The sequence below is a fragment of the Xyrauchen texanus genome, chromosome 37, assembly GCF_025860055.1.
Source record: "Xyrauchen texanus isolate HMW12.3.18 chromosome 37, RBS_HiC_50CHRs, whole genome shotgun sequence".
Taxonomy (NCBI): Eukaryota; Metazoa; Chordata; class Actinopteri; order Cypriniformes; family Catostomidae; genus Xyrauchen; species Xyrauchen texanus.
The window spans coordinates 26,462,229-26,490,002 of NC_068312.1; the positions used below are offsets into that span (position 1 = coordinate 26,462,229).

At 37.6% G+C, this 27,774-nt stretch overlaps 1 protein-coding gene across 2 annotated transcripts; it reads right to left on the minus strand.

The window, feature by feature from the left end:
* LOC127630764 (collagen alpha-1(II) chain-like) lies at positions 1-26,967 on the minus strand. Of its 2 annotated transcripts, XM_052108520.1 has the most exons (54): positions 26,704-26,967; positions 24,208-24,417; positions 22,406-22,422; positions 22,268-22,300; positions 21,925-21,957; positions 21,671-21,724; positions 21,359-21,460; positions 21,169-21,246; positions 19,999-20,043; positions 19,784-19,837; positions 19,544-19,597; positions 19,390-19,443; positions 19,042-19,095; positions 18,907-18,960; positions 18,197-18,241; positions 17,445-17,498; positions 17,279-17,323; positions 16,747-16,800; positions 16,521-16,619; positions 15,765-15,809; positions 15,523-15,621; positions 15,119-15,172; positions 14,825-14,932; positions 14,645-14,698; positions 14,299-14,397; positions 14,072-14,125; positions 13,520-13,618; positions 13,332-13,385; positions 12,718-12,771; positions 12,570-12,623; positions 12,357-12,410; positions 12,207-12,251; positions 12,002-12,100; positions 11,323-11,430; positions 11,117-11,170; positions 10,946-10,999; positions 10,746-10,799; positions 10,493-10,546; positions 9,704-9,811; positions 9,424-9,477; positions 9,196-9,249; positions 8,530-8,691; positions 8,319-8,426; positions 5,175-5,282; positions 4,826-4,879; positions 4,556-4,663; positions 3,971-4,024; positions 3,477-3,584; positions 3,332-3,385; positions 3,123-3,230; positions 2,124-2,412; positions 1,779-1,966; positions 917-1,159; positions 1-265 (listed from the first exon to the last, which is right to left on the minus strand). In XM_052108520.1, exons 1-54 carry the CDS (start codon positions 26,795-26,797, stop codon positions 119-121), a joined length of 4,476 nt encoding a protein of 1,491 aa, XP_051964480.1. In that variant the 5' UTR covers positions 26,798-26,967; the 3' UTR covers positions 1-118. The 2 variants fall into 2 exon arrangements, with proteins under 2 accessions (XP_051964480.1, XP_051964481.1); XM_052108521.1 differs by lacking the exon at positions 24,208-24,417.
* Between the last annotated feature and the right edge of the window lie 807 nt (positions 26,968-27,774).

Here is a 27,774-nt window from a genome sequence, read left to right on the forward strand (position 1 = left end):
TTTCTTTTCTTTTCTTCCGTATTTCATTATTTGGAATGTGTATTGCATCCTCACAGTTATTGCTCATCATTGGTATTTTTCCATGTCTTATCTCATAATCCATGCGTTTTTTGTTTTTTTACAAGAAGCAGACTGAACCAATGTCCACTCCAAACTCCTGATCTGCTCTTCCGATGTCCATGGGAGCAATGTCCACAATGGGCAGCCTGGATGTCTTCTGAGTTTTGTACTCAATCACAGTCTTGGCCCACTGACCTGTGTGCTTCTGTAAGGTAAAAAAAGAAAATTATAAAAAAAGAAATGTAAGTGGGAGTGTCACTTTCTACTGTCAAACACAACAGATTAAAATATATAGAATATATATATATAGGGGAGAACAGGGTTAAATGTCACACAGATCCAATTCCAATTTAAATTTTTTCTCCAGCAATGGTTTTGTGCTTTCAACTTAAATTGAATATTTTTTGTACTGTTTTCAGAGTAAGAGTAATTTCATAAATATCAGATTTGGGTAGGTTGTCATGCAATTTATATGTAACTTTAAATAATGAATTACAGTTTCTGTTGGTCAAAACAATGATTTTATATTTTGTTTGTTACCTTTTACAATTTTGTTGTCTCATTAATTTAGCTTAATAGCTTGTAATAGTCTTTTTACAGGCAGGTTCCATTGTGACAACTTACAAAGCGCCATATAATGTTGTCACAAATGGTCAACGTGCAATATGAACTGAATCTTTTTCCTCAATAAATAACAGTGGTCAATAGCTTTTTTTGCAGCCAAGACTTTAAGGTACGAGACTATACAAATATTGACCTTCAAAATAAAACTACAAATAAAACTAGCCTCTGTCTCCCCTGTATATTTTTATTAGTATCTGCTTGCTAGAACAATATATTATATTGCATGGCTCACCTTGCAGCCATCCTCCAGAACGCCGTATGTAAAGCGGCTGTTGCCCTCTGCTCTGATCTCCACATCATTGGAGCCCTGCAGCAGAAGGGCCTTCTTCAGGTTGCCTGTGGCTTGATCCATGTAAGCCACACTGTTCTTGCAGTGGTAGGTTATGGTCTGAGAGGCCTCAGTAGAAAGCAGTCTCAGGAAGTTCATCTGGATGCTGGTAGTCCTAGCAGTCTGGCCATTTTCACCATAGCTGATCTGTAAAAGAATACCAAAAGTTGGTATTTTTCAGGTACTGTTTCCCCTCTGGACATGAAAGGACATGCCTCCTTCACTCTCTTGGTTTATGACTGAATGTTACATAGAGTTTCAGCACCATGGACCAACAGAGATTCAGAACCTTAAACAGCTCCCTAAAAAAGCTGTAATCTGAACCACAAAATGGAAATTTGGCTATGGATAACAGGTGTTCATAATCAAATCCAGATGTTTTTTGTTTTGTGTGGTAAGCCTATGGCATCATAAGATTTGAAACACATTTCTTTTTACATTTGTCTCGCATTAATTTGTGTAACTCCCCTGATGAGAAAAAACAGCATAGCTTGTAAAAGTGCATGTTATATTTTGTATACTGGTGTGCCGGTGTCCCAACAAGGCTTCTCGACTATCTTAACCAACAATAATTTCTTGGTAAACCAGCATCACCAGCTTTGCCAACTTCTTTGCCAAGTTTTGCTGATGAACAGCATGGCTTTTATCAGCATGCTGATCTTTTCAGCAGGATTACTAGGCTTAATTAAAACTTAGATCAAGTTAAAAAGCCAAGAAGCAAAACCAAAACTGCTTACAGCTCAACCAAGATTTATGTGTTACTTACGTGAAATCCACCATTCATGCTCTCTCCGAACCACACATGCTTTTGTGTCTTGCTCTTGCTGCTCCACCAGTTCTTGTTTGGAATTTTGGGAGTGCTGGGCTTCACGCAGGTCTCTCCAGTCTCCATGTTGCAGAAGACCTTGATGGCATCAGCACTGCTGCTAAGGTTTGGATCTACCCAGTAGTCACCTGTGGACAGCAACCAGGTTACAACAATGATACTACAGTGAGCAATATTGAGTATTTGTATCGCACAAATCTATGTTGTGTTTTTATCATTAGCCTTCTAGTTTTGAAAGCACATATATCACTTTTTCTATTCTTAGATTTTCTGTGGATTTCTTACCACTCTTCCATTCTGGGTGGCAGAGTTTCAGGTCTCGACAGGATCTTGCAGGGTTCTTGCGGGAGCCATCAGGGCTGCGGATGTCCTTGATCTGACTGTTGATTGACTTCAGTGTGGCATCCACTTCCACATCATGTTGTCTAAGAGAGCTGGAGGCCTCATCAGCACGCATGTAACGCAGGGGATCGGGTCCCTTCTCGGTCTGAGTCAACCCAGCAAAGACAGACATGTCAATGCCAGGACCTGGGGGACCAGGAGGACCAGGGAGTCCAGGGTTACCAGGGGGACCCTGAAGAGAACAAAGACAATTAACAAGGTAGATAGATGTTAACAAAATGTCTGGGAATTGTAGTGGTCAAAAACTTGAAATTGTATTTCAGGTCTTGTACTTTGGGAGTAGTGTTGGGAATCAAGAATCAGTTCTGGTTTCATGAATAAAAGAAAAAGGAAGCGAATGATTTTCATTAGATTCGGTTCTCTAATGGTTGCATCTTTATTCTTCTACAGATGTAGATGGAACACAATACTAAAATATTCTGATAGCCTTTACAGTAAGCGATATCCAATTCACAAACTAATCATTATTTTTATGGATGCATTGGATATTTTTAATGAATTATGTACAACTACTGTAGTCTAATTATCAAACAAATTACTTTAATGAGCCAGATATTTTCAATAAATCAATTGAGGAACTCACTAATCAAATGAAATCTTAATCTCAAAGTTGGCCTAGTGACTCACTCACTAACCCACATTAGTAATTAACCAAATAAAAAAATAATTTAAGGATTTTTTAAGGAATTAAAATCATTAAGAGGAATCGGATCCAGAATCATTAAATTCTTAACGATTCCCACTAAAAATAGACTTCACATTATTTGCTAGTTTCAGAGGAATGTGTTTGCAAAAAAACATTCATTCTCCAATGTATGCACCAGTGTAGGTCTTTCAGAGAAAATGCCTCAGAAGCCATTTTAGAGTTGATGTTGTACTCACGGCTGGGCCACTCTCTCCAGAACGTCCACGAGGCCCAGATGGTCCAATGGGTCCAGGCTGACCGTTATTACCATCCTTACCAGCTGGTCCAACAGGTCCAGCAGGTCCCTATTACAAACAAGATGGGTTAAAACATTAGTATTAAAGTTTGAAAAGCGTGGTTCTGCATTATCATATGTTAAAGAGAAGCTTGCTACAGTTTGCTACACCTTAGCTCCACTTGGTCCAGCAGGTCCAGCAGCACCCTGGTCTCCAGGAGCACCCTGTGAGGAGAGACACAACAGAAGTTACAACAAATATCAGATGTCCATTTTATCATTGTTGACTTTAAATAGACTGGTAGACAGGACTCACAGGAGGTCCAGAGAGGCCTTGTAGACCGGTGAATCCTCTGTGTCCCTTCAGTCCTCTTTCTCCAGTTTCTCCTGCCTCACCCTTATCACCACGAGATCCTAGAGGTCCCTGATGCAATGAAATTGAAAATGTTCATTAACTCATTAGTCACTACAAAGTGATAATTTATAGTAAAACCACCAAAACGTATTTCAGTTAGAGGTAATAAGTTTACAGTGAAACAGTTGTTACCTTAAATTGCTATTTCTAACTGATCTGACCCTTTAACATTTTGGGCAGAATAAAACTAGATAAATTAGATGTTACCACAAGAAGCACATTTTTAGGTTAGCTGACAAAAACATTTTTACAGCATAGGATAGTTGGAAAAGTTGCAAAAACCCAACTCTATTTTTTTATCAGAGCACCAATATGTTTTTCAGCAACTAACTTTGAGCATTAAAGTTTGGCAACATAATTTTTAGCTTTCTGCTCTCTTCACAAAATCTACTTACAACCATGCCTCTAGCTCCAGCAGCTCCAGGGGGTCCAGCAGGTCCTTGTGGACCCTTTAGAAAAAAAGGTGATAACAATGAATATACAAAATAGTTTTATAAGTGGTTAAATTAGCTAAAGCTCTTTAGCTCTGGGCGTTTTGTGATGAGAACATTGATGTGGAGAATGATGAGAGATATCTATGAAAATGTTCTAGAAAATGCAGATGTACATTTTGTGGGTGAAATGGGAAAATACTCTTTAAAGGATTTCTTGATTGCAATTAAGGTGTTCAAGCAGACCACAGAATAAAATGATCAATGTTAAGTAGCATCCTCTAGGATTTATCCAAAATAAAGTGGTGATAGTTATGATTATTTTACTATCAGTGTCAGAAATTAGGAGGATAGCTTTGTCAACATTGGTTAATGTAATTTAAATAATGGTGGCACAAATGGTCTTGGCCATGCCAGTAGTGGGAATGTTACTGCTTTTGTGAATATGTCTGCTGGACTTTAGTGTCATGCATTCTTATATCCAGAAGATACTTATATAAATCTTACTTATATGAGTAAATATAGGATCCCTGAAGTTTCAGAACTCACATTTTCTCCTCTGTCACCCTGTTTGCCAATTGGACCAATGGCACCTGGAGCACCAGGGGCACCAGGAGCGCCAGGAGCCCCAATCGGGCCAGTGTTACCACGCTCACCCTAGAGCAGATCAAGCAAAACGCATTAGATATTTCAGATACCTGAAAGTGGAATGTTCCTGCATTACACAATATACACTACATTGGCCGATATAGTATTTGGTCAAGATTCACTAACTAATTAAAAAATATTATTTTAGTGTTTGCTTGTTTGTTTCCTCACCTTCACACCAGGAGCTCCATCTCTACCAGGTGGGCCATCAGTACCAGCATTACCCTTAAGACAAAGAGAATGGATGATTGAGTGCTTGCAGTTAAAATTGAAAGAGATCCATTTATTTCAGGTCTAATCAGAAAATCTGGTTATTGTTTGGTGCTTTCAATTCAAATCTGGTCTAATGGAATAACCTCAGTTTGATACTGTCATATTGTATAAATGTGGGAAGATTATGTTCACTGCTTATTAGTTCACTGGCTTCACTTCAGATCCTCTTCAGATTACTCTTACTATCCAGATTCCTATCTAGTTTTGCCTTGTTTGATTCTGATGTAATTTCATGTATGTTATTTACCTCACGTCCAGGCTCTCCAGTAGGTCCAGTAAGTCCTGGAGGTCCAACAGGGCCAGGAGGTCCACGGTCACCAGAAGAACCAGGAGCTCCCTGTTTGCCAGGCTCACCCTGTGATATAATTCAAGAATTTTCAACACAGAATTAGTCAGGTGAGGAAACAAAACAAGATACAAGCTACATGGACAAGAAATTGCAAAGTGATGATACGGCTAAATGTAATACCTGAAGAAGCCAAAGTACTCAAAATAAGAGAACGCAAAGAATTGGACCAGTACCTATAAGGTATTATACATTTGTGTTGACTGGTATTGTAAACATGGACACTTTTGTGTTTATGAAAAACGAGGACTGTGGATTGTGGTTACAAGTGAGGACTGTGTGGAGGAATACTCATAGGGACTCATCCGGATACGGATCATCATAAAAATAAATGACAGATTTGATAAGGATTTTTTGTTCCCATTCAGAGATATTGATGATGGGGAGCTTGTTAATATTCTTAAGGACTGTGTGTCTGACCATTTACAAAGCCAATACTGTAAGTATACATATTTTAATTTTAAAACTTTCAATCACACAGACCATAAAATGTAATTGGAAATTATATTGACCCGGAAAACCATTTTTTCAATCATGTAAATCATAATTGTGAGTATTACAGAAGAACAATTTAATAGGAATGTAAAAATGGACGGGGCATAATCAATAATGTATCTAAATAGTAGAAGTCTTTATAGATATCTCATACAGATTAAGGATTATTTGTGCCAGTTTAACAAGTTTAATGTGATTGCTGTGTCAGAGACTTGGCTTGATAACGAGAAAGTACAATACAGAATATGAAGGATATAGTTGTTTATGATTAACAGAGTTAATAAAAAAGGAGGAGGAGTTGCTCTGTATGTTGATACAGCGTTAAAATGCAGTTTGATTAAAAGAATGCCAATGATTATAGAAAATATTTTGGATTGCTTAACCATAGAAATCGACATTGAAAGATCTAAAAATCAAATTATTCGTTGTTTGTATTGAACACCAGGATGAATAAATGAATAAATGAGTTGGTATGTTAGACAAATGGAATGAGAACAAGGTACAAATTTTATGTGGATATTTTAACATTGATTTGTTAAATTCAAGTAGGCATAAGGGGACAACAGATTTAATTAATACAATGTAGTAAAGGCCTATTTCCTGTGATTACAAAGCCAAGTAGATGAACAACAGACACTGCTACATTGATAGATGATATATGTAAAAATTAAATTGGAGGAAAAATAGTAGGAGGATTATTTATAAATTATATGACTGATCATTTTCCGGTTTCTGTGATCTTTCAAAGATTTAAAAAAAAAAATAGGACAAATAATTATAAAATTATTCGACATAGAACACAAGAATGCATTGCTGGCCTTGGGGGAGGACTTAAGGAAACAAAACTGGAGTGAGGTTTATGTAAATAAAGGTCCTAATAGAGCCTATGATGCTTTTTTTGACCATACTAATTGGGCCATATGGAAAACATTGTTTGTCTAAGAAAGTTATAAAGAAGGACAAAAATTATGATTACTAAGGGAATAGGAAACTTATAATAACCAGAACAAAACAAGCTGAAAACAAATATAAGATATATATAAAAAAAGTATTATAAGATTTAGTAAAAGGACTATTATCACAAACTATTGGAGAGGTATTAGAGTAATACTCAAGCAATATGGAAAGTACTTAACAGTATAATTAAAAAGAGTACTTGAAAAGTCAACTATCCAAATCATTTTGTAAATGACAATACAAGAATTATAAGTAAAGAGAATTATATTTTCAGTCAATTTAATGAATATTTTGTAAATATTGGATGTAAGTTAGCAAAAGAGATTGTGGAGCAGAGAACTGGGGATAGGGTAGATTAAGTGAATATTCCTAGTAACATTCATTCAATATATGTTAGGGGAGCTGAAGAAAAGGAAATACTTGACATTACTGGAGATAGACATCGGAAATAGGAAGTGTGTATGAATATACATTTCTGGGTGTTATAATAGATCATAAATTATGTTGGAAACCACATATAAATAATGTAAAAACATAAATGTCTAAATCTATTGCAATATTAAATAGACCAAAACATATTTTGAATGAGAACTCATTATATATCGTGTATTGTTGGCTCATACTCCCATACATTACTTACTGTGTGGTGGTATGGGGTCATACATATAAATCCAATATATATGTTACAGAAGTGAGCAATAAGGATTGTAAAAAGGGTTGACTATTACGAACCAACAAATATGTTATTTATTGAATTACACGCTTTAAAATTTGTTGATTTAGTTGATTTTTACACTGCACAGATAATGTATAAAGTATATAATAATGTACTTCCAAATTGTATTCAGAGACTGTTCAAATAAGAGAAAGTCAGTATAAATTAAGGGGAATGTACATGTTTAAAAAAATAAAGGCAAGAACAAATATAAAAATAGATGTATACCTGTTAAAGGGGTATACCTATGGAATAACTGTGACAAGGAATTAAAAATGTGTAGTTCACTATGTAAATTCAAGAACATTTAAAAAAATAGGATGATAAATAACTATATAACTCAATATGAATAATTTGTGTATGTAATATTTAAACTATTGTATTAAAGTCTGAAATGTGTACATTTGTAGTTATGTATGCACATTTTGTGAAATATCTTACGTAACTGTTTTTTTTTTTATCTTGTATGAATCAAATTCACTGAGAAAAGTGATGCTCATTAGATAAATATGTAAAAAGGGTAGGCACAATAAGCAAAGGCTTCAGCATATACCTTTTCGGTTATAATGTACATTTTAATTTATTATGAAAAATTGTATTTGAGGACCGAAATAAAAAAAGAAATTGAAATTGAAATGTTTCAGGGAAATCATCCAACAAATGCTTTAATTATAGTTGTGTCTGGACAATAAGCTAGAATAGGAGAAAGTATTTTAACTTTGAAAAAATATCACACATTACCTTTTATATTAACTACCTGATATCACCAACATCTATGCTACATTGTAACTTATTTCATATTCAAATCTCTGTCAGTGATTGGAAGGCAGAGACATTTTTATTTTGTACTAATGTTCCTGGTGCTATTGTCTACTTACAGAGGGTCCTGGAAGACCTGAGAAACCTCTTTCACCACGTTGACCAGGCAAACCAACAATACCTCGCTGACCAGCAAGACCAGAAGGGCCGGAAGGACCATCAGAACCCTACATGTGGATAAAGAAGAAAGGTTACAATGGAACTATGCATCATTGGTCAAATGTGACTTTAAAGCTAAAATGGCTATGCATTAATAAATCTGAGCCTTACAGGAGGGCCATCCTCTCCAGCATCTCCCTTCTCTCCAGGGGCACCAGGAGGTCCACGCAGCCCAGCATCTCCTGGTCTTCCTGGTGGACCAGCATCACCACGAACTCCCTTGGGACCATCTTTACCAGCAGGACCTGAAGGGCCAGCAGTACCAGGGTTGCCCTGAGAAGAGAGAAAATTCATGAATAGAGGAATAAAAGATAAAGACAAAATGATTCTTACATTTTTTTCAAATGGTGCCACCATGATGTAGTTGCTGAGGTGTTCTGAGTGTTTTTATCATGTTTTTATGATGTTGATAGTATGTTCTAAGAGGTTGCTATGTTCCTCCTAACTGGCCCAAGTCAAAGGAGTCAACTTTCCAACAATTTATGGGATATTGTCACCCTTTGTATTGCCAACTAGGTGAACATTATTAATAGGGAAAGTAAGAGCTCAGAAAATTAATAGCACATTTCTCCTCAACAATTTGAGGAATCATTCATATCCATAACATAAATGGTGCAAGACAAGTCACGCACCGAAGTTTAATACTTAGGGTTAGGGGTTTGTTCAAATGCTCTATATGAGCAAAAGTAATAGTGATTGTGCTTCTTTTAAATGTTTGTACTATGTCTTTTTACAACAATGAGAGACATCTATAGCATGTAATGTTATGGGGTTTACATTGGGGCCAGGTGGTCCAACTCTTCCTGCAGCACCTGGGAAACCAGTGGCACCCTAAAAAGGAGGGGTATGTCATTGTTAACTATACAAGTAAACATAACAAGTAGAAAGTAAACTCAATCATGTAAAATATCACTATCATATGAACAGGATTCAGTAAATACTGAACAGAAGACTGCATATTAATGGAAATGAAATGCTAGTTGAGTAATTGACTTGTAAACTCACAGGGGCTCCTTGGGCTCCGCGTGCTCCTTTAGGTCCTGTAACACCAGTTGGGCCCTGAAATCAAGCAATAAGCACTGATGAGCTGAATATACATAATTTCCTCAGGGTAAAAACAATATAGCCTCTATGCTAAACTTTAAATGTATCTATGCAGACAGATGATCTTTAAAGTGTCAAGTGGCAATAACCAATTTGAATTGCATATCAGTGTAAAACAAGGTGTAGACAATGATAATCTCTCAAGGTAACTCTTGCTGAGTTAGGAGGCAAAGACACTTACCACTGGGCCGGGTGCTCCTGATGGTCCCTGTGGTCCATGGGCTCCAGAATCACCCTTCTGTCCTGACTCACCCTGTTCTCCCTTAATTCCAGGCTGGCCATCAGAACCCTGCACAGAGACAGAGGTGACAGTTTATTATCAGATTCTTATGACTAAACACTCATGACCACATGCGAGTTTAACTCTAAAGATTTGACTCCCTATTTGAGTTATTTGAGAGAGTCAAATGTAATAAAAACGTATACAAACGATAATTTTGTTCATTGTATAACTATTGCATATTGAGTTTTGCACACATCCATTGTTTATACTAGACATTATGTGACAAGATGTTTTCGCTAAGCATTTTATATGCATTTATATGATGGTCTTTAAACGTTAACTGCCACTGTCAACATGCTAACATACAGTGCTTCCCCATTTTCATGTCAAAGAATGTTCCATTTTGAAAATAACTAATGAAATTTGATTCATACTTGTTAACAAGTGGTCATGCTAATGGAATTGGATCAGAACATCCTGCAATATTCTTAACTGATTGCTTTTCACTGTTTTAATTGAGTTTTATATAAATTACTTTGCTGCCATAAAAATATTGTTAAGTCATTATAATAATAATAATCTATGTTGTTTATAAAATTTTGTTTGTTAGAAGTAATTTTCATGTCTGAAGTCAAAACCTATTGTTCAAAACTTATCTTTCATGATAACTGACAGCCCTTAATCTTATCATTGTTTCACTGCAGAAACACTGAATAATATTGTAAATGTAACTGTGGTTCTACTTACAGGAGGTCCAGCAAAGCCAGCAGGTCCAGGTGGACCAACCTCACCACGATCGCCCTGATTAGATTAGGAGAGAATGAGGGTTGAAATGATACAGAGAATGCACAAATGAATGATGACTTTGAGACATTACACTTCAGAAAACCATTTTAAGATTGGTCAAACTCGTTGTATTTAATTTTACTTTGCAGCTGTAATGTTACATTACATAATAAATTAATCTGATAACATTTTTAAAAATTAGATTTTTGCTTACAGAGGCACCACGAGAACCAGGAGCACCATTTGGTCCAATGGCACCATTTTCCCCCTGTGAGAGGAGGAAAAGAATAACAGATTATTTATCGCTACAAATAATTTCAGCAAACAACCTTGGGTGGCATACCATTGTTAACAAGTGGTTATGCTAATGGGATTGGATCAGAATATGTTATATATTAGACATTAGACATTCACCTTTGCACCATTGGGGCCAGAAGGACCAGGTGGACCAATCGGACCAGTCAACCCCTAACACAAAGATGACAGAAATAGCATTATGTATCACAGGTAAGAAAACAAAGCAAGCATTTTCAGACTTTGAACATTAGTTTTCTTTATTTGAGCTCAGAACTAATTGGTACTTACCCTTGAACCATCTTTGCCAGGAGCGCCTTCAGGTCCTTTCTCTCCACTGTCACCCTAGTGAAGGAGATCCTCAATTCGTTATTTGTAATCATTCATTTAGATAATACATTGTATGTATTGTTTTAAAGTAAACTGCAAATAAGTTGTATTACACCCAGCCTTGGGTTGATGTAATCACTGGGAAAGTGTGTACTAAAGATACTTACTCTATCACCTTTAGCTCCAGAGATTCCAGAACCTCCTCTTTCACCAGGCATACCCTGCATACCGGGAGGACCCAGAACTCCTGGAGCACCTGCTGGTCCAATTGCACCCTGTTGGAGATCAAACATAGACATGAGGTGGAGAGATGACAGAGTGTTGTGCTGAAGTGGTCATATTGATAAATGTGACAAAATTGTTCTGGGTAAATGGAGAAAACATTAGAAAGTGAGGCTTGTTACAGGCTGTTGAAAGATACGTGATTTGGCATTGACATGTCCAATAAATTGAACAGAGTATGGACCGCATTCCTTAAGATAAGTTGCTAATGAAAGAGATTGTAGCTCATGTATGGAGTATGGGTTCGTGTTTGTTTTTAATTATGGTGTTAAATATGTTATAAATAATTTGAGTAATGTAGAGAAATAGATGACAAAACTGTTTGAATTTCACTGTATCTGTAAACATGATGATAGTTCTATTCTTAGAACTAACTTCACTTTTCTAAGCCATTTTTGTAATTACTTTTAACCAATTGGTCCCAAGGCCACCTTGTATGATTTACAGCATTGATAACATGACTATTTTAGGAATATGTCCACATTATTAAAATAAGTACAGAAACAGAGAATTAAGAAAGATGGACAGATTTGAGTTGGAGTAATATCAGTGGTGGGGACTCACCTTGGGTCCATCAGTTCCGGGAGTTCCTGGAAGACCCCTGGGACCCTGGATACCCTGAGTGCCACCACTTCCTCTCTCACCAGGGAAACCACGCTCACCCTGAGAGAAGCACAGGCAGAGAGACAGTTATGTCTGTCCAAAACATTACTTGTGATTTCCATAGGTTGGCATTTTGGAGCCATGTTAGTAAATTACAGAAACTCACTCTTGGTCCAGTGAGACCGGCAGCACCACCCTCTCCAGGAACACCCTATCGAGAAGGACAGGAAGAGTAAGAGAGAAATTCAGCAAATTTTGATTAAAGTCACAAGAGCACAAATTATGTAGGATAATACATATTCAAAGTGATTCTCACCTGGTCACCTGGTTTACCAGGCTCTCCAGGGGCCCCGGTAGGTCCTGGTAGACCCTGTGCAGAAACAGAGTAATTTTTAAAAATTCTTCTATTATTCCTTGGAAGTGCAATCATTATTGATTCTAATTAATTTCACTTTGATTCCCTTGTTAAGCTTCAGTAACTGAAAGAGACGACACTTGTTATTTTGTGCTTATATAATTAGAAATATACCTGGAAGCCAGAAGGACCAGGCTGACCCTGCTCTCCTCTCTCACCAGCAGGACCCTGAAATTATATTGAAATCACAATTAGGCTGCTCAAGTGAAGACAGCAGGCATTTAGTCATTATACATTGTTGATAAAGTGAAGTGCTACTCACAGCAGGGCCAGATGGGCCAGAGGATCCAGTCTCTCCATCTTTACCAGACAAACCCTAATGAAGGAACAAACGAAGAGACAAAGAATTAGAAAACTGGATTTTTACATTTCCTGAAGAACTTGCCACTAGGGTGTTGTGAGTGGTTCCCATGTTATTGTCATATGGTTGCTAAGGTGTTTTGGGTGTTTAAATTAATTTCTGTGTGGTTGCTTGGATGTTCTGAGTGGTTGCTAGGGCGGGACATTGGTAGGTGGTTGCTGGAGTGTTCTGGGTGGTTACTAGGTGGTTGCTTACTGCCCGTGTCAAAAGAGCCCACCCCCAAGTCTAAGATTTTCTGGTCCCTAGATATGGCCCTACATCGATACTTCCATCATTGTAATTATGTTCAATCGTTTACTTAATTTACACCTATATATACACCTTATAGTCTGGCAAGTGAAAATCATAAATTTGAGTACTGAGAAAACTGTAATAGTGATGCTTGATATTTCATTTGAATGCAGCCTGAGTGATCAAGTGTCATTACACTGGCAAGCAGAAATCTTGTACGTACATATAAAACCAAGTAATATGAACATGCATGTCAATTAGACAATGCTGGGTCAATTACTTACTCTAAGACCGGGGGGTCCAACAAGTCCTTTTTCTCCAGTTTTTCCAGGTTCACCCTGTGTGAGAGACATTTGTTCCCATGAAGTGCAACACATACACACACACACCTGCAGACTCAAGGTCTCCGTTTAATAGACCTCAACATAAACAATGTGGTAACTGATTTAAAAAAATATTTTAATGGTCATACATTGGCTCCCTTAGGACCAGGGAATCCCATCACACCAGGCTGACCACGAGCTCCCTGAGGGCCAGGAGGACCAGGACGACCATCTTCACCAGGGGCACCCTACAACAATTAAAACACAATCAGCAAACCCTCAGACTCGTATCCAATGTAAAGACTTACATCCGTTTGCACACTTTAGTCCTTTACTGTTAAAGTGATTCCATTGCCTTGCAGGTAAAAAACTGCTTAAACCAGCTAAGCTGTTTTGCTGGTTTTAGCTGGTCTCCCAGCCTAAACTTTTACAGGGGATTGGGGTACAAAGCACTTGTCATCTGGTATGGCTGGGAGACCAGCTGATAGACCAACTAAACCAGCTAAGAACCAACTTGGACAGGCTAGAAGACCAGCTAAACAAGTTGAAGACCAGCTTGGCCAGGCTGGGAGACCAGCTTGGCCAGGCTGGGAGACCAGCTTGACCAGCTAAGGCCAGCAAACCAGCTTAGGCTAGTTAAAACTGTGGTTTGTTTTCAGCCAAGTGCATATAGAGATACTCTAAATTGTAGAGATACTCACAGATGCTCCAACTTTTCCTTGGGGTCCAGCATCACCAGGGCGACCAGTAAGACCCTATGAGGAGAGGGGGCAGGAGATTAAAATTTTAATGGTGAAAAATGAGATGAGATCTTTAAAATAGTAATAAAAGATTATATTTGACAATAAGATCTTTAATTGCAACAGTCATGACCTGAACAATCTGTTTTCCAGTAAATCCTTTAAATACCACAATAATATTGACTCACTCTGGCTCCAGGAAGACCAGGCTCGCCTGTGCGGCCAGGATCTCCAGTTAATCCTTTTGGTCCAGTCACACCTGGAACACCACGATCACCGGGTGCACCCTTAAATAGTTGACAACATTTTAGTACAGGGCTAAGTGGGAACATTAAATACTAAGTGATACATTAAAAATGCTAAAATATACAATATACTCAACAACAATGCAGCTTTGAAGTTTTTATTCTTTGTAATGAAAAAAATAATAATATTTGCCAGTGAGGTATTCCCTTGGAATTAGGTTTATTTTTTGTACCCCATTGGCAAACAGTTTTTACTTGCTTGTGCATTAGGGTGTAATATCTCACCAACCTTTGCTCCGGCAAGACCATCCTGACCAGGGAATCCACGGTTACCTGGAGATCCCTAGCAATGAAGAACATATGATTCATGTATAAGTAATTAGACTTATTAGTATTTGTATTTGTTAAAGCTTTATTACAGTAATCTATATTCACACAGAGTGAAGCTGACTATGAGTGTGGTACTTACTCTCTCTCCAGGAGGTCCAAGAGGTCCTGCAGCACCAGGCTCTCCTCTTGGTCCTCTCTTGCCTTCCTCTCCAGAGGGCCCAGGGGCACCCTGAGGTCCTGCAACACCCTGTGAAAGATGGATAAATAAATGCCTGATTCGTTTGCAAGAATATAGTAATGACCAACAGTTTTAAAGTGGATAAAAAGGGATAAAAAAGTCTGCCTGCTTTTCTCAAAAAAAAAACTATTTTCAAAGTTTACATCATAATATTATAGCTGATAATAAAAATGACATTGGTGTCTTGGGACTTACATGCTCTCCCTTGGGTCCAGCCTCGCCTTTAAATCCTGTGATACCAGGGTCTCCCTGTATAAATACAATAGTGTTTCTGTTAGTAAAATGCAGGGACGTCGCTAGTAAAGGCAGGGCCTATGGCAATGTTGAATCCACGGGGCCTATTCCTGTTAGACTTGGAGGGAGGGGGTTGAACCAGGGAAAACCGATCGCCCCCAAGCGCGGTCCTAAGGACAGCCCTGGTTAAATGCATCAATACTTCACCTCAAGATGCAATACATTTCTAGCATATGTCCAAGAGTAAGGACAATTCTAATACAACACAAAGCATGTTTAGCAGACTCAAAAATCAGCAACCTGTGCAATCAGCAGATCACGTGATAAGTAATTTCTCATAATAAATTCAGGACTTGATTACGTACAGATTGGCCTTTAGGCCCAAGAGGTCCAGTAGCTCCCTGAGGTCCTGGTGGACCACGGGGTCCTGGGAAACCTGGGGCACCAGCAATACCAGAAGCACCCTGCAACAGGCACAAAGCAACTAAGTATGTTTGCAAGAGATTCATAGCAATAATGCATGGTTGTAAATAAATTGTGTACTTAAACTGTTCATCTTAATCTTAAAATGTTGTTGTCTGGAAATGATAGCGGAGTATATACTCACAGCAGATCCTTTTGCTCCAGGAATACCATCAGTACCGGGATTTCCCTGTAGAATGTCAACATGTGAATATTTAATATTAACATTTAATAGAACTTATTGTAATTTATTAAAAATGATAAATCAATTCAAAATATTGTCATTGTATTGTAGTGCCTGAATGGTTATAAAAAGATAAAGTGTACAAAATGTACCATATCTTCAGTTTCTACTGTTGAATCATAAGTTTGGATAACATTACAACTTGTTGAATGATTAGATTGCATTGTCTATTTCATTTAAGTAACTGAGATTAACTCAATAAACATTTTGGGGTTATAACGTGGAATATAACATTTCTTCTATATAACTTTACTGTGTGATATTCTGCATACTTTGTAATTAACTGGAATGTGTTCCTCTTTTGTCTAAAGTGCCTGATGCAAAGTTTCTTCCAAAAAATGACATACTGTTTGAGTGCTGGGAGATGGTCATTTCAGACTGTTTGCTTGTTCTTTTCAAGGGAAAAAAGGATTTACATTTTCAACACATCAATGAGGTTTGCTACAGATACCCCTGCATGTTTTTTTTTTACTTGATTAACCAGCAAGACTTTCACGTTTTACCAGCATTATCAGAAAACCATACTGGCCAACCAGCTTCACCAGCTAAGTTTATCTTGTAAACAACATGGGAATTACATGCTGTTTAAGCTGGTCTTTTACGCAGGGACATTGGCAAAACAAATTAAAAATACACAATATCTATAATTTTACTCACAGAAGCACCAGCAGGTCCAGGTGATCCAGGTGTACCAGCCTCTCCACGGGATCCTTGTGCACCTTCAGGTCCGCGAGCACCAGTAGGACCAGCTTCTCCCTGCAGGAGTGAAGATCACATCAGTCCACCGGGTTTTCCCCTCACATTATTAAGGCTAAAAGTGTTATCTGTTCATTTTAATGGTTTAAGAATTTACTCAAAAAGTTGCAGATGACAGGTATTTTACCTTAGAACCAGAGGATCCTGGGAAACCTGGAGCACCAGCAGGACCCACAGGGCCCTGAGAACAAATATTAGGACAACAAACATCAACAAATGGCCAAAGAGTTGTGCTTACTACCTTGTGCACCCTAAACAACTGCAAATTTGTTTACTGTCATTCTGAGACATATACAGGTAGTTGAGTTAATAATATATCAGAAAATACATATATATATATATTGTATTTTATTTTATTATTTTTTTTGTCATTTGGTATTACTAGCATTAGCAGCTAATAGAAGTGGTAGTTCCCCTTTCTGAAAGTTCCAAAGTGTACCAAACAGCTTTTTAAATGGATAATGCACATTTTCTGATTTAAAATATTTGTTTTCAAATACTTCTTTGCTATCATTAAATTTGTCTTCTATTAATTAACATACTGATCTACCACTAGCATTGGTTTGATAGCAGAATAAGAACTTCTAAGCTATTCTAATATTATATGGCAGAGCTATTTCATTATATCTTCTAGAATGGAAAAACATAAATGCACTTACAGGAGGACCAGCAGGACCGGGCAGACCATCATTACCACGAGCACCCTATGGACAGATTTGGAAAGGATCATTATGACTAAATGACTTATCACCTAGGATTATGCTTTAATGAATATTAGAATAGTAAAACATAGTATTCCAAAGAAAGATGTTATCTGAATCTTACAGCAGAACCAGTTGCTCCAGGACGACCTCTCTCACCGGGCAGACCACGTGGACCCTGAAAGACAAAGAAGAAGAAAATTGGAGTGTCAAAATTGTTTTCTAATTCTAAGATACAGATGATCCAGTGAATACAGTTTTTCTGAATTGCTAAAACACATTTCTTGAAACCTTCACCCATTTTCTCTACCTAACGGGAGCAGCCAGAAGAAGAAGAAGATTGTATGTAGTAGGTGCATTTTGCAACTACTGTCAAAAAAAGTTTAGTAATCACAATTTACAGTAGTACAGTGAATATATTGTATACTGTAAGCACTGCAAGTAATACAGTATTGAATGTCTGTATATTCAGCACTTAAAAATACAGTAGTCCAACTGCAAAACCCCAAAGAACTTTACAGTACACTCAAAAATGTTGTGCAACTGCAAAATCAAAGTCAATGAGATATTTATTCTGCCTCAGCATCACATTTTCACATCATTAGAAGCAAGTGTGAACAATTTTGAGACATTGTGTATAAACAATGACAAATGTGTTGTAGTTTAACTTTTGCTGCCTGTGATACTGTGTTTATCACAGTGCGAAATGTGTTTTAGTATGTGTGAATGTGTTTAGAGTTTTGCAAAAAAGAGTGATTGATTTGATAAATGGGTTTTGGCCACTGAGCATTTGGTTCAGAGAATGGGGTTCAGAAAAACTGTAATACCTGTTGCTATAACTAATAACTATATGGTCATCTTACTGTAGCTACTCACCATAGGTCCAGGGGTACCGTTCTCACCGGAAGAACCTGCCTCACCCTGGAGGAAAATACAGAGAGGAAAGAGATAAATGCAGATGAATCTGAGGATGAGTAATTTTAAGAGAGGGATACAGACATTTGTCTTTCAATTCAAATCGATTCGTTAAGTAATAAGAGCATTTATAAGAAATAAGTAATATGAAAATGTGTATAATGTTAGACACATTTTTATCTTAGCTAGCCTGTGTGCACATAATGTGTTCGTTCTCACTGTAAGAGTTGTAAATTAGTCCCTGCAACTGCACATATTCCTGCAAATTTACAATTTTGACCCTGAGACTGTGTTGCATATTTAAATGAGTTAGGAAAATCAGATCAAGCATCACATGAATTAAAATGTATTCTTTCTAAACATTGAGCTAAAACAAATTAGCATATTTAGCATCTGTAAATGAGCAGGTAATACATATCACTGTGCTGTATACTCAGTTTCTAAAGGAGCTGGTCTCTTCAGTTTAAAGTAGCTTCAAATAAGCAGCAACTACATAACATGAAGTTATGTTACAAATGTTACACAAATTTTGATCCTCTGCTGTCAGCCTTCCTGTCAGCACACACTTACACACTGATTGTCTGATATGATTATAGACTGTGTGTTTGATTTACATAGTTTCTCACAGTTGGGTGTTTGGCCTGAAAGTGAATGGTATTATGTTTCTGTACCTTAGCACCTGCAGCACCGCCCTCTCCTTTAGCTCCATCAATACCTGGGTGTCCCTACAAAACAGATTGAAAAGTAAGATATGTGTACAAACAAACATAAACATAAAGAGGTACAAGATACCAACTAAAACTTACTCTGTGTCCCTTGATGCCAGGAAGGCCAGGGGTTCCGGGAAATCCACGAGCTCCCTGTACAACAAATAAGAAACATAATCAGTTATGATATTGCATCTATACCTGTTATGTATGACCATAACAGATTTCCATTTATGCATTTAGAAGATGCTTTATTCCCATGCAAATCACAGTGCATACAAGGTATACATTTTATTGTAATATGTGTGTCCCCTGGGAACCAAACCCATATCCTTAGTTTTGCTAGCTCCATGCTCTACCAGCAGTGCTACAGCTACTCACATACTCACTACAGATACTGAGCAGCAATGGTGGTTTTTGAAGACTTTGAAAAGCATTTTTATTTACCTGAGGCCCTGGGGGTCCACGGTCACCAGGCTTACCATGCTTGCCAGCCTCGCCCTGGAAGGAGAGAGGACAGGTGGAGACAGAGAAGTTAGTACATCTGTCAAGCATTCACTTAAAATAGGCTGCTTATGAAGCCACAAAAAAGGTGACTCACATCACTTCCGGGTTTTCCAGGAGGCCCAGATGGTCCACGGGGTCCAATTGCACCCTAATATAACAGAAAAATTATAAATCGATTAAACTGTGTTTGTAGATACATTTCTGTTTGTTAAGCCATGTCATTGTATATGTAAGTATGAATGTGTCATCTGTGTAGGCCATGTACGTATGTGTGTGGGAATATACAAGTCATATGTGTAGGCATATTTTTGAACCCATCATTTGGGACACTTACAGAAGGGCCAGGTTCACCAGTCTCACCAGGGTTGCCTTGGAAACCTTGTGGGCCCTGGAAAGGAAACAAATGGCAGTGAGGGGTTATGAGTTGGCATTTGTGGGAGCTCAGAGATTACTCAGATCTTCCTCATCAATGGTAGCTTCTGAAAGAAAATTATCAACATTATGTATTTTCTTTCAACAGTTTGGAAGATTGTGTTTGTATTTACTTACTGGAGATCCAGAGGGGCCAGGAGGACCACGGGGGCCCATTGGACCCTGTAGGGAAAGACAAAGTTAAATTGCAACATGGCCACTTTGACCAAGATAAATAAAAACAGCAACAGTAATGTTGTATTATGTTCAAAAAATGTTATATTATGTTGAAGTTATTCTCTTGAATCTTTAATGCTGTTTCAAAGCTGGATATATTCTTGCCTGTAGATAAATTGTTTGTCTTATTTAGTTTTAGTAACCATGGTTACTGTGGGTAAATGGTTATATGTGAATCTGTGAAGCACTGTAACCTCATGGTAACGTTTGAAAATGCTGAGAATAACTATTTGTCAATAGGGGGCACTGGTCAGAGCATTTATGTTCAATATTGACATGATTTTGTATGTTTCTGACTTCATCAAGAGAGCATTTATTTAAACTAGGGCTGTCAATTTAAAATATTAATTTATTGAGATTAATTATATTAAAAATAACATGTTTAATTTAACGCAATTAATCATAATGGTAATAATCATAATTGTGACTGTAATAAGGAATATATCTATTATGGAGCAATTCAAGTTTAAAGTACCTCCTTCATGTTTACAGTAGGGGGCAGTAAGAATAAATCCAGCAGAACAGGTAACATGTAATAATTATATTTATAATAAGTATTATATTAACTGTATATATTATACTTTGAATCACTTAAATTACTTAAATATAATTATTTAAAATGTTAATAATTTTTTTTAGCAGCCTTTCTTGAGAAATATTGATATATGCGATTAATTAAATAAATTAAATTCATTAATATGCATTTCATGCAGTGGTGTAGTAGTGTCTGAAGAAGTGGGCATACTAAGAATCTATGAAAGACTTCAGGTGAGTTGCTGCTTGAAATAAAATGTTTATTCCAGAGCATACCACAAGAGAGCAGAACTTACAAATGTTCCATAAAACAGAGAAAAGAAAGTGCTTTCACTGACCCTTATGCTGTTGTCTAACTCATGAAACAATTCACAGAAGTTTATAATGTGTATTAGCCTGATTGAGAGGAAATTCTAAACATTGATTAGATATGATATTTTATCCAAACTGGGTTGTAGTCTGAAAGAGATATGACAGCTAGTATATGATATTGTTTGAACAGTAAATAGATATAGATATATATATAGATATTCTCACCATTGGTCCCTGCATCACACCCATATTTACACCTCCTGCCTTCTCATCAAAACCAACAGCCATCTGAGCAGCAAAGTTCTGCACACACACACAGAGAAATACACTGACCCCATGAGACTGAATTTGTACAATAATACATTCATACAACATACATAACAGAATGAGAGTGGAGAGGAGAGGAGAAACATACTCCTCCAAGTCCAAGGGGGCCATTTGGTCCAGGTGGACCAGGGGGTCCAGGGTTACCAGTTGTACCAGGCTCACCATCTTTACCTCTTGGGCCAGGACTTCCCTAAGGAGAAAGAGGGGAACAAAAAAGGCCATATAAGAGGAGAAGAAATAAGAGAGGAGAGATTAACTAAAGCCTTTTCACATGACAGCATCCTGCAGAGTGTATCCACTGCCCCACATAATGTACCCCGCTAACCTCTAATAAGGTCTGACATCACTTAACCTAACAAGTCTGAAAAAATAAATTGTTTGAAGAAGCTGGATGTCTCACCTTCTCACCCAAATCTCCTCTCTCACCACGTGGTCCCTGCTCTCCTGTGGGTCCCTGAATGAAAATGTACCAACATTATAAACATTTTTAAAAAGGCATAATATTAGTTGTTAACTCTAAAGGGAATTCTGAAAAAAGAGTTGAAATAAGCTTTGAGGAGAGCCCCCTAGAAGTGAAGTGCACTAAGTGGATAGTGCACTTTACCCCAACTGCAAGATGCCAGATAATTCAGAAATCAAAGTGCCAAATCTCACCATTGGACCAGCGGGTCCTCTTGGTCCTACAACCTACAGAAACAAATAAGAAAAAAAATACTTGAATGAAGATGACCAAAAACACATTTTCATTTACATTTATTCATTTGGTAGACGTTTTTATCCAAAGCGACTTACAAAAGAGGAAAACATAAGTGAGACAGTGGTACGAAAAGTGCCATACTACAAAGTTTCACTATCATCAGAATAGTATACAAAACAGATTTAAGTGCAACAAGAATTGTAAATAATTTTTTTTTATTTTTTTTTATTTTTTGCTGAATATGCAATCTTTTAGCTAATCTACAACATTACACCTGTTCACTTCAGGAAAATGACTTACCTCAGCAATATCACCTGGTTCTCCTTTCTGTCCCTGTGAAGGAGAAAGTTTAACTTATTTATGACTAATTACTCAATTTATAATTAAGTCATCTATGCAGGATTTGAAAATGATAAATATGTCAAGAAAAGGTCTCACCTTTGCACCAATCGACCCTGTTGAGTCATGTCACAGGATAAAGGAAAGAAAAAGATTAGCAATTAGAAACTCTAAACTTTAGATTTTCTTGCATTTTATCAATCAGCGCTTATTCAATCAAATAAATTCCAATGGAAAAAATAGAATCAGCCTTGCATTAATTACTTAATCAAATACCAGAAATCAATCAAAAACAAAAAATAACAGTTCATGGCACAAAGCTGTCGTAAACTGCCTAACAGCACATAAAAAAACAGAGGTCTCCAAAGGGTCATGCTTTGAAGGAAGCAATCAGTTAATAATAATAACTTATAATGAGGACGATAAACCAGTTGGACACGCTCTGTGTTACTGTATGAACTAATGACCAGTTATTCCCTGCTGAAACTACATAACCGAGACCAACTCAATGGCACCCCACTAGGCTGTGTACCAAAACAGCATCATTCCCTTCCCAGACCATTTCAGATAAATTGTTAAAAACAGAATAAGAAGCTGCAAGCTCATGTTAAGATTAAAAATGATAGTCAGCACATTATGCTGTAGCTAAATTTGAGAAGCAACATAAAGGGAATAATAATATGCTGCTCAGCAAATGAGATAAATATAAAAATTATATATTGTGAAAACTCATTCTGAATCAGTGCCATGAGCTGATTACTGTGAGCTACGGCATATTGAGAAGAAAAAAAAAACATGTTTTAAGAAGTATGTTCATCTTGTTATTGTGTGTGTCTATGCAGCAGTAACACACATCATTTGGAAAATGAACATATCTGCTGTCAAGTTTGATTAAAAATGAAACGCATGAAAAACTTGAAAGAACACTTCTAAATTCTTTGTTAATTATGCTGTCTGAAAGATGCCATGCTATGACCCCTCATTTTCAGAATCAAATTTAAGTGATCAAAATTAAATCATATTTTAAATTCTTTTTTTGCTGTTTTAACAACAAAAACAGTCTATGGCAAAGGTGAGTCCACTCTAATATATATATATATATATATATATATATATATATATATATATATATATATACACATACACTTTTACTTTGATCTTTACTGCAAATTTGACCTAATGAAACCAATATTTCCACACACTTCGTTATTCTCATTATTTTACCTAATGAAAACGCATTCAAATCGTGTGGAAGTATTCTGAGGCTAAAGTATATACTTTATACCAGGGGCGTAACTAAATGGAGGGCAGGTGGGCCTAGGGCAGCCACCCTAGGGCCCGGAGTCACAAATGACCGCATGCCTGAGGAGTGATGAAAATTACAAAGGCCCCCCAAGGAGAGGGCCCGACAGTTTCTTTGCACTGGGGCCTTCAAGATCTGATTTTAGCCACTGGTCCGATTTAATTTACAAATGTTTTAGCTCAATGCCCTATTTAAGAGCACTGCAAGATCTCAAACTTCCTTTTTTGTTTACTATTCATCAAATATCCAGACTGAAAATCATGGTCTCCACAGCAAATTGATGGCAATACTGCATATTCTTGTCTGTATGAAACAACTCACTATCTAAGTTCTATTATGGACACCTCTTAGCCATAGACAGCTGAGTCTTAAATGTGAAAATTTAACTGAAAAGTTCAATAAAACTTAGAAGTGTTGCTTTCTTCCCCTTCAACATGTTTGCTTTGAGTTCTAAACACCATGTAACATAGTTGAACGATGTAGTCTGCTGGAACATGACACTGTTGCCATAGTTACAGAACTCAAAGCAGACAGTAAGTTGTGGGGTTTGTAGAACAGGTATGACAAGCAATGAAATGTGTATTAGCAGAAAGCGGACCGATAGGCTCATCGGTATCAGCTGGGCAGATGGGACAGCACTCTCCAGGTAGAATGATGGGATTGGCACAGTCTATCGAGTCCTCACAGATGACCTCGTCACATAGCACCGCCCCTGAGTCACACACGCAGACGCTGCACGCTTCTGGCTTCCATACTGTACGGTCTGCATACTGCTTGCCATCTTGGATGCAGCCGCCTAACTCTTCCTCTGTTGCCACCAGCAGGGGGCGACAGAAAGAAGATGCGTGGGGGTAAGAGACAGGTGAGTGTCATATATATGCAAATGCACACCCACAATGTTCCCAATATATTCCCATTGCTGTATTTATTGTCAAACAATTGTTAGAGGTGTGGTGGAGTAGGCTCAAAATATTTGACAGTTGTTGGCTCAAGAGGGCTTGGGTCTGAATCCAACCTGGGTCATGTCCTGATCCCATTCCCCTCTCTAACCACTACTTTCCTGTTTACACTGTCCTCTGCTCCTCTAGAAAAAAGAAAGACTGATAAAACAAATAAAGAGCCACACACTAAATATCAACCTTTTGCTCAAAGGACAAAAGGTCTTGCTCTGCAAAATTATGTGGTCTCATACATTTAATATTAATTAAAATTGAATTTACTACATCATCCAAATCAGCAGCAAATACCAGCAAATAATTTCCTAATCAAACAGACTTTAATAGTCCCCAGAACAAGAAACTGTATTTGCATGCATAGTTGGAATCCCTATTGAAGTCCACCTGGCGGCTGATTACATTTAGATTACACATGCAGCACAACACTGGCTAGTAATATTTTCAGGATGCATATCTGACACCCTGGTGTAAAATGTTGGCTCCTGGAATCTGTATGTGTGTAATTGAACCCCAAATCTACTAAACTAGCCATGAATAGGGCTTTTTCAAACACAGACAGTGCTGCATTGAAAGCCTGGTGCCTTATGCAAACACAGCCCTCTCTAAACTCCATCTGGATCTAATGGTCTCACTTCCCACCAAGGCAAACACACCCAAGTGGGTCAGAAAGGACAGCCCTCACAGAAACACACAGAATGAGACCTTGATGTGCTTGCTTTCCAAATATTCAAATGAAACTGTAATTTGACATCAAGTCTTAGTCTTATAGTGTACATGAATGGGGCAATTATAGTTCTTAAAATCTAATACTGAAAATACATATTACTTCATTGTAAACACTGGTCGATCTGAGCAAACATTCTGTTTAATTAACATGTCCTTGTTTATATACTGAGGAGAGCAACAATTAAGGGAGAACACAAGGTAATCATCATGTGAGCTAGTCATTTTTCTTATATCACTTCAACGTTTTAGCAAATATCACAGTTAAAGCTGTGTAAGACTAAACATCTATCACTTTCTTATTACAAGTTGCCTGTCTGATGTTTTTGCCTGGGTGGGTTACATTCTTTCAGACCACATTCCTAGAGACCATCCCCCCCCCAATCCACCCACCAGTTGCCCAAATGTCCCTCTAATCAACGTAAAATCCCCTGAACTAAACCCTGAATATTTTGGCAGCTCTTGCTTTCCAAGCACTTTGCACGTGCTGATGGTGCACCGTTTGAACCCTTGTGGGAAACGCTGACCCTAATCTTCAATGAAACAGCACACACATGCACACTAGTGAATTAATTACTGGCCTATATCTCGATGCACAAAGCCACAACTGTTTCACTCAAACCCTCTCTCTTCGACTGCTGTTTCTGAAACGCACACAGGTTTCATCTTTTGAAGCATGACCAGTATAGACAGTTTTTAAAACGTTAGAAACCGTACATCTACAATGTCAGTTTTCCATTAAGTCGTTCTTTGAACTTTGTTAACTTTTAACATTAGGTTTTGTCTCTACAAGTCAATAGTTTCTTTAAACTTCTGATGCTCGCGGTGCACTAACCTGCCGCGCAACATCAGCATCTTCATCAGCATCTGTCCTTCTGTCACGCTGTTTACATGTGCACAAGCGACGCGCTTAAACTAGAACACTAAAAAAATAATAATACCAATACATGAAGCTGCAAAAAAAATGGGGTAACCTGCTATTGTTACCTCAATTACTTATTTCTACTTGATTTAATCCATTAAAATTACTTTAGTTGGTGTAGCCTAAATTGTCAGGCAAATTTAGTCAGATGAAATCCAAATTAATGCAAATATTACCACAGGAAGCACTTTTTAGGTTACCTCACAAAACATTTTTGAAGTGAACATAGTAAGCATCTTCATTCATTATATTGGGAGCATTGTAGATTCTTATATAGGCCTACTTCGTTCAATGGCCAAAACCTCTGAAATCTTAAAACAGGGGCTTTTTCAAAAATGAGCAAAGGCATCCACAGTCCAGAGGTGAAGCGCTCAAATCTAAAAGCGTTGCCTTGATCCATTCCGTACTTTCCTCTCCTGTCGCCATGGCAACAGCGTACAATTTATTTTTTTGTAGAAATCTTTGAATTTCAATGTGAAAATCTCCAACTTACGGTCATCTTCTTGTTGACATCTGACAAGGGATACCAAAACGCAATGTGATGCTACGAGTAGCAGGAGAGTCCGTGAATCCACTAATCTGAACATGTCTAAAGATTAGACATGCAGCTCCTTGGGGGTGAAAGTCGCCGAAAATTCGGCGGAGCGGCCTCTCTGTGCTCACGGGGAGTGTAAAGGTGAATGTGGATGTTTTTTTGGGGAAGATCGGATTCCAAGCACACTAAAAGGACCCACCGCCTCAGACAGAGCTCCGCGGTTTTATGTCCACCGGCGCATTTATGAATCTTAGTATATCCCAAAAAGTGAGTCCAACCCCGACCCCCATGAGCGCTGAAATACGAGCCATACAACACCCCCCTCACCACCACCAATTTGGAAAAAAGAAAAAAAAATCTGCCAGTCCTCTGTCTCAAGAACAATTCCATCCTCGCATTGCCCTTTCCTGGCAAGTGGTGAGATTCTCTCTCTCTCTGTGCGTTTGTATGAAAGTTCACCAGAATGCCCCAGCTCAGAAAATGAAAAGAAAGGAGATTTAGTAAACCAAAATAAATTCAAAGTCAATGCATGTGTTTGACCTACAAAGTTGCACAAACTTTTAAGACTCAAGTGGGGTTTGGGGGGGTCATAATGCCAACAAGTATGTACAATTGTAAATTTCTGACACTGGTAAAAGTCACTTTCTCATAGGGATGTGCCAGGTTTATTCAATTGGGTCTAATGTAACAGATGCCGGTGTGAATCAGATGGATCAATATCATTGGCTCATACTATAATAATTCGTTTAGATCATTTCTTATTTTGGGGGGTTTATTAAACAATTGTCCCGGTTTGAAACGAGTTCTGCTTGATGCAACAATACCACAGTTCTAGAATGTATTATTTCCTCGTCAGTCCTTTTTGTATCACCATTTTTGTACAATTAGCTTACCTTCAATGCATGGTTCAACTAGACTTAATCTAAACTAAGATTTTATTATTTATCTGGTGGAGTGCCAGCGGCTTCAGAGCTGCTGTTATTGCAGAAAAGTCCAAATAAATGTTCAGTGAGCCCAAAGCAGGTCTTT

What these genes read in the sequence shown, in the direction of transcription:
- LOC127630764 (XM_052108520.1), bottom strand. Translation starts at nt 26,797, where the DNA reads ATGTTCAGATTAGTGGATTCACGGACTCTCCTGCTACTCGTAGCATCA. An exon ending in GTGGACCCCCAGGGCCTCAG is followed by an intron (nt 19,096 to 19,389) that starts GTAAATAAAAAT and finishes TTTGTTGTACAG; the next exon opens with GGAGCTCGTGGATTTCCCGG. An exon ending in CTGGAGAGAGTGGCCCAGCC is followed by an intron (nt 2,413 to 3,122) that starts GTGAGTACAACA and finishes TGTTCTCTTCAG; the next exon opens with GGTCCCCCTGGTAACCCTGG.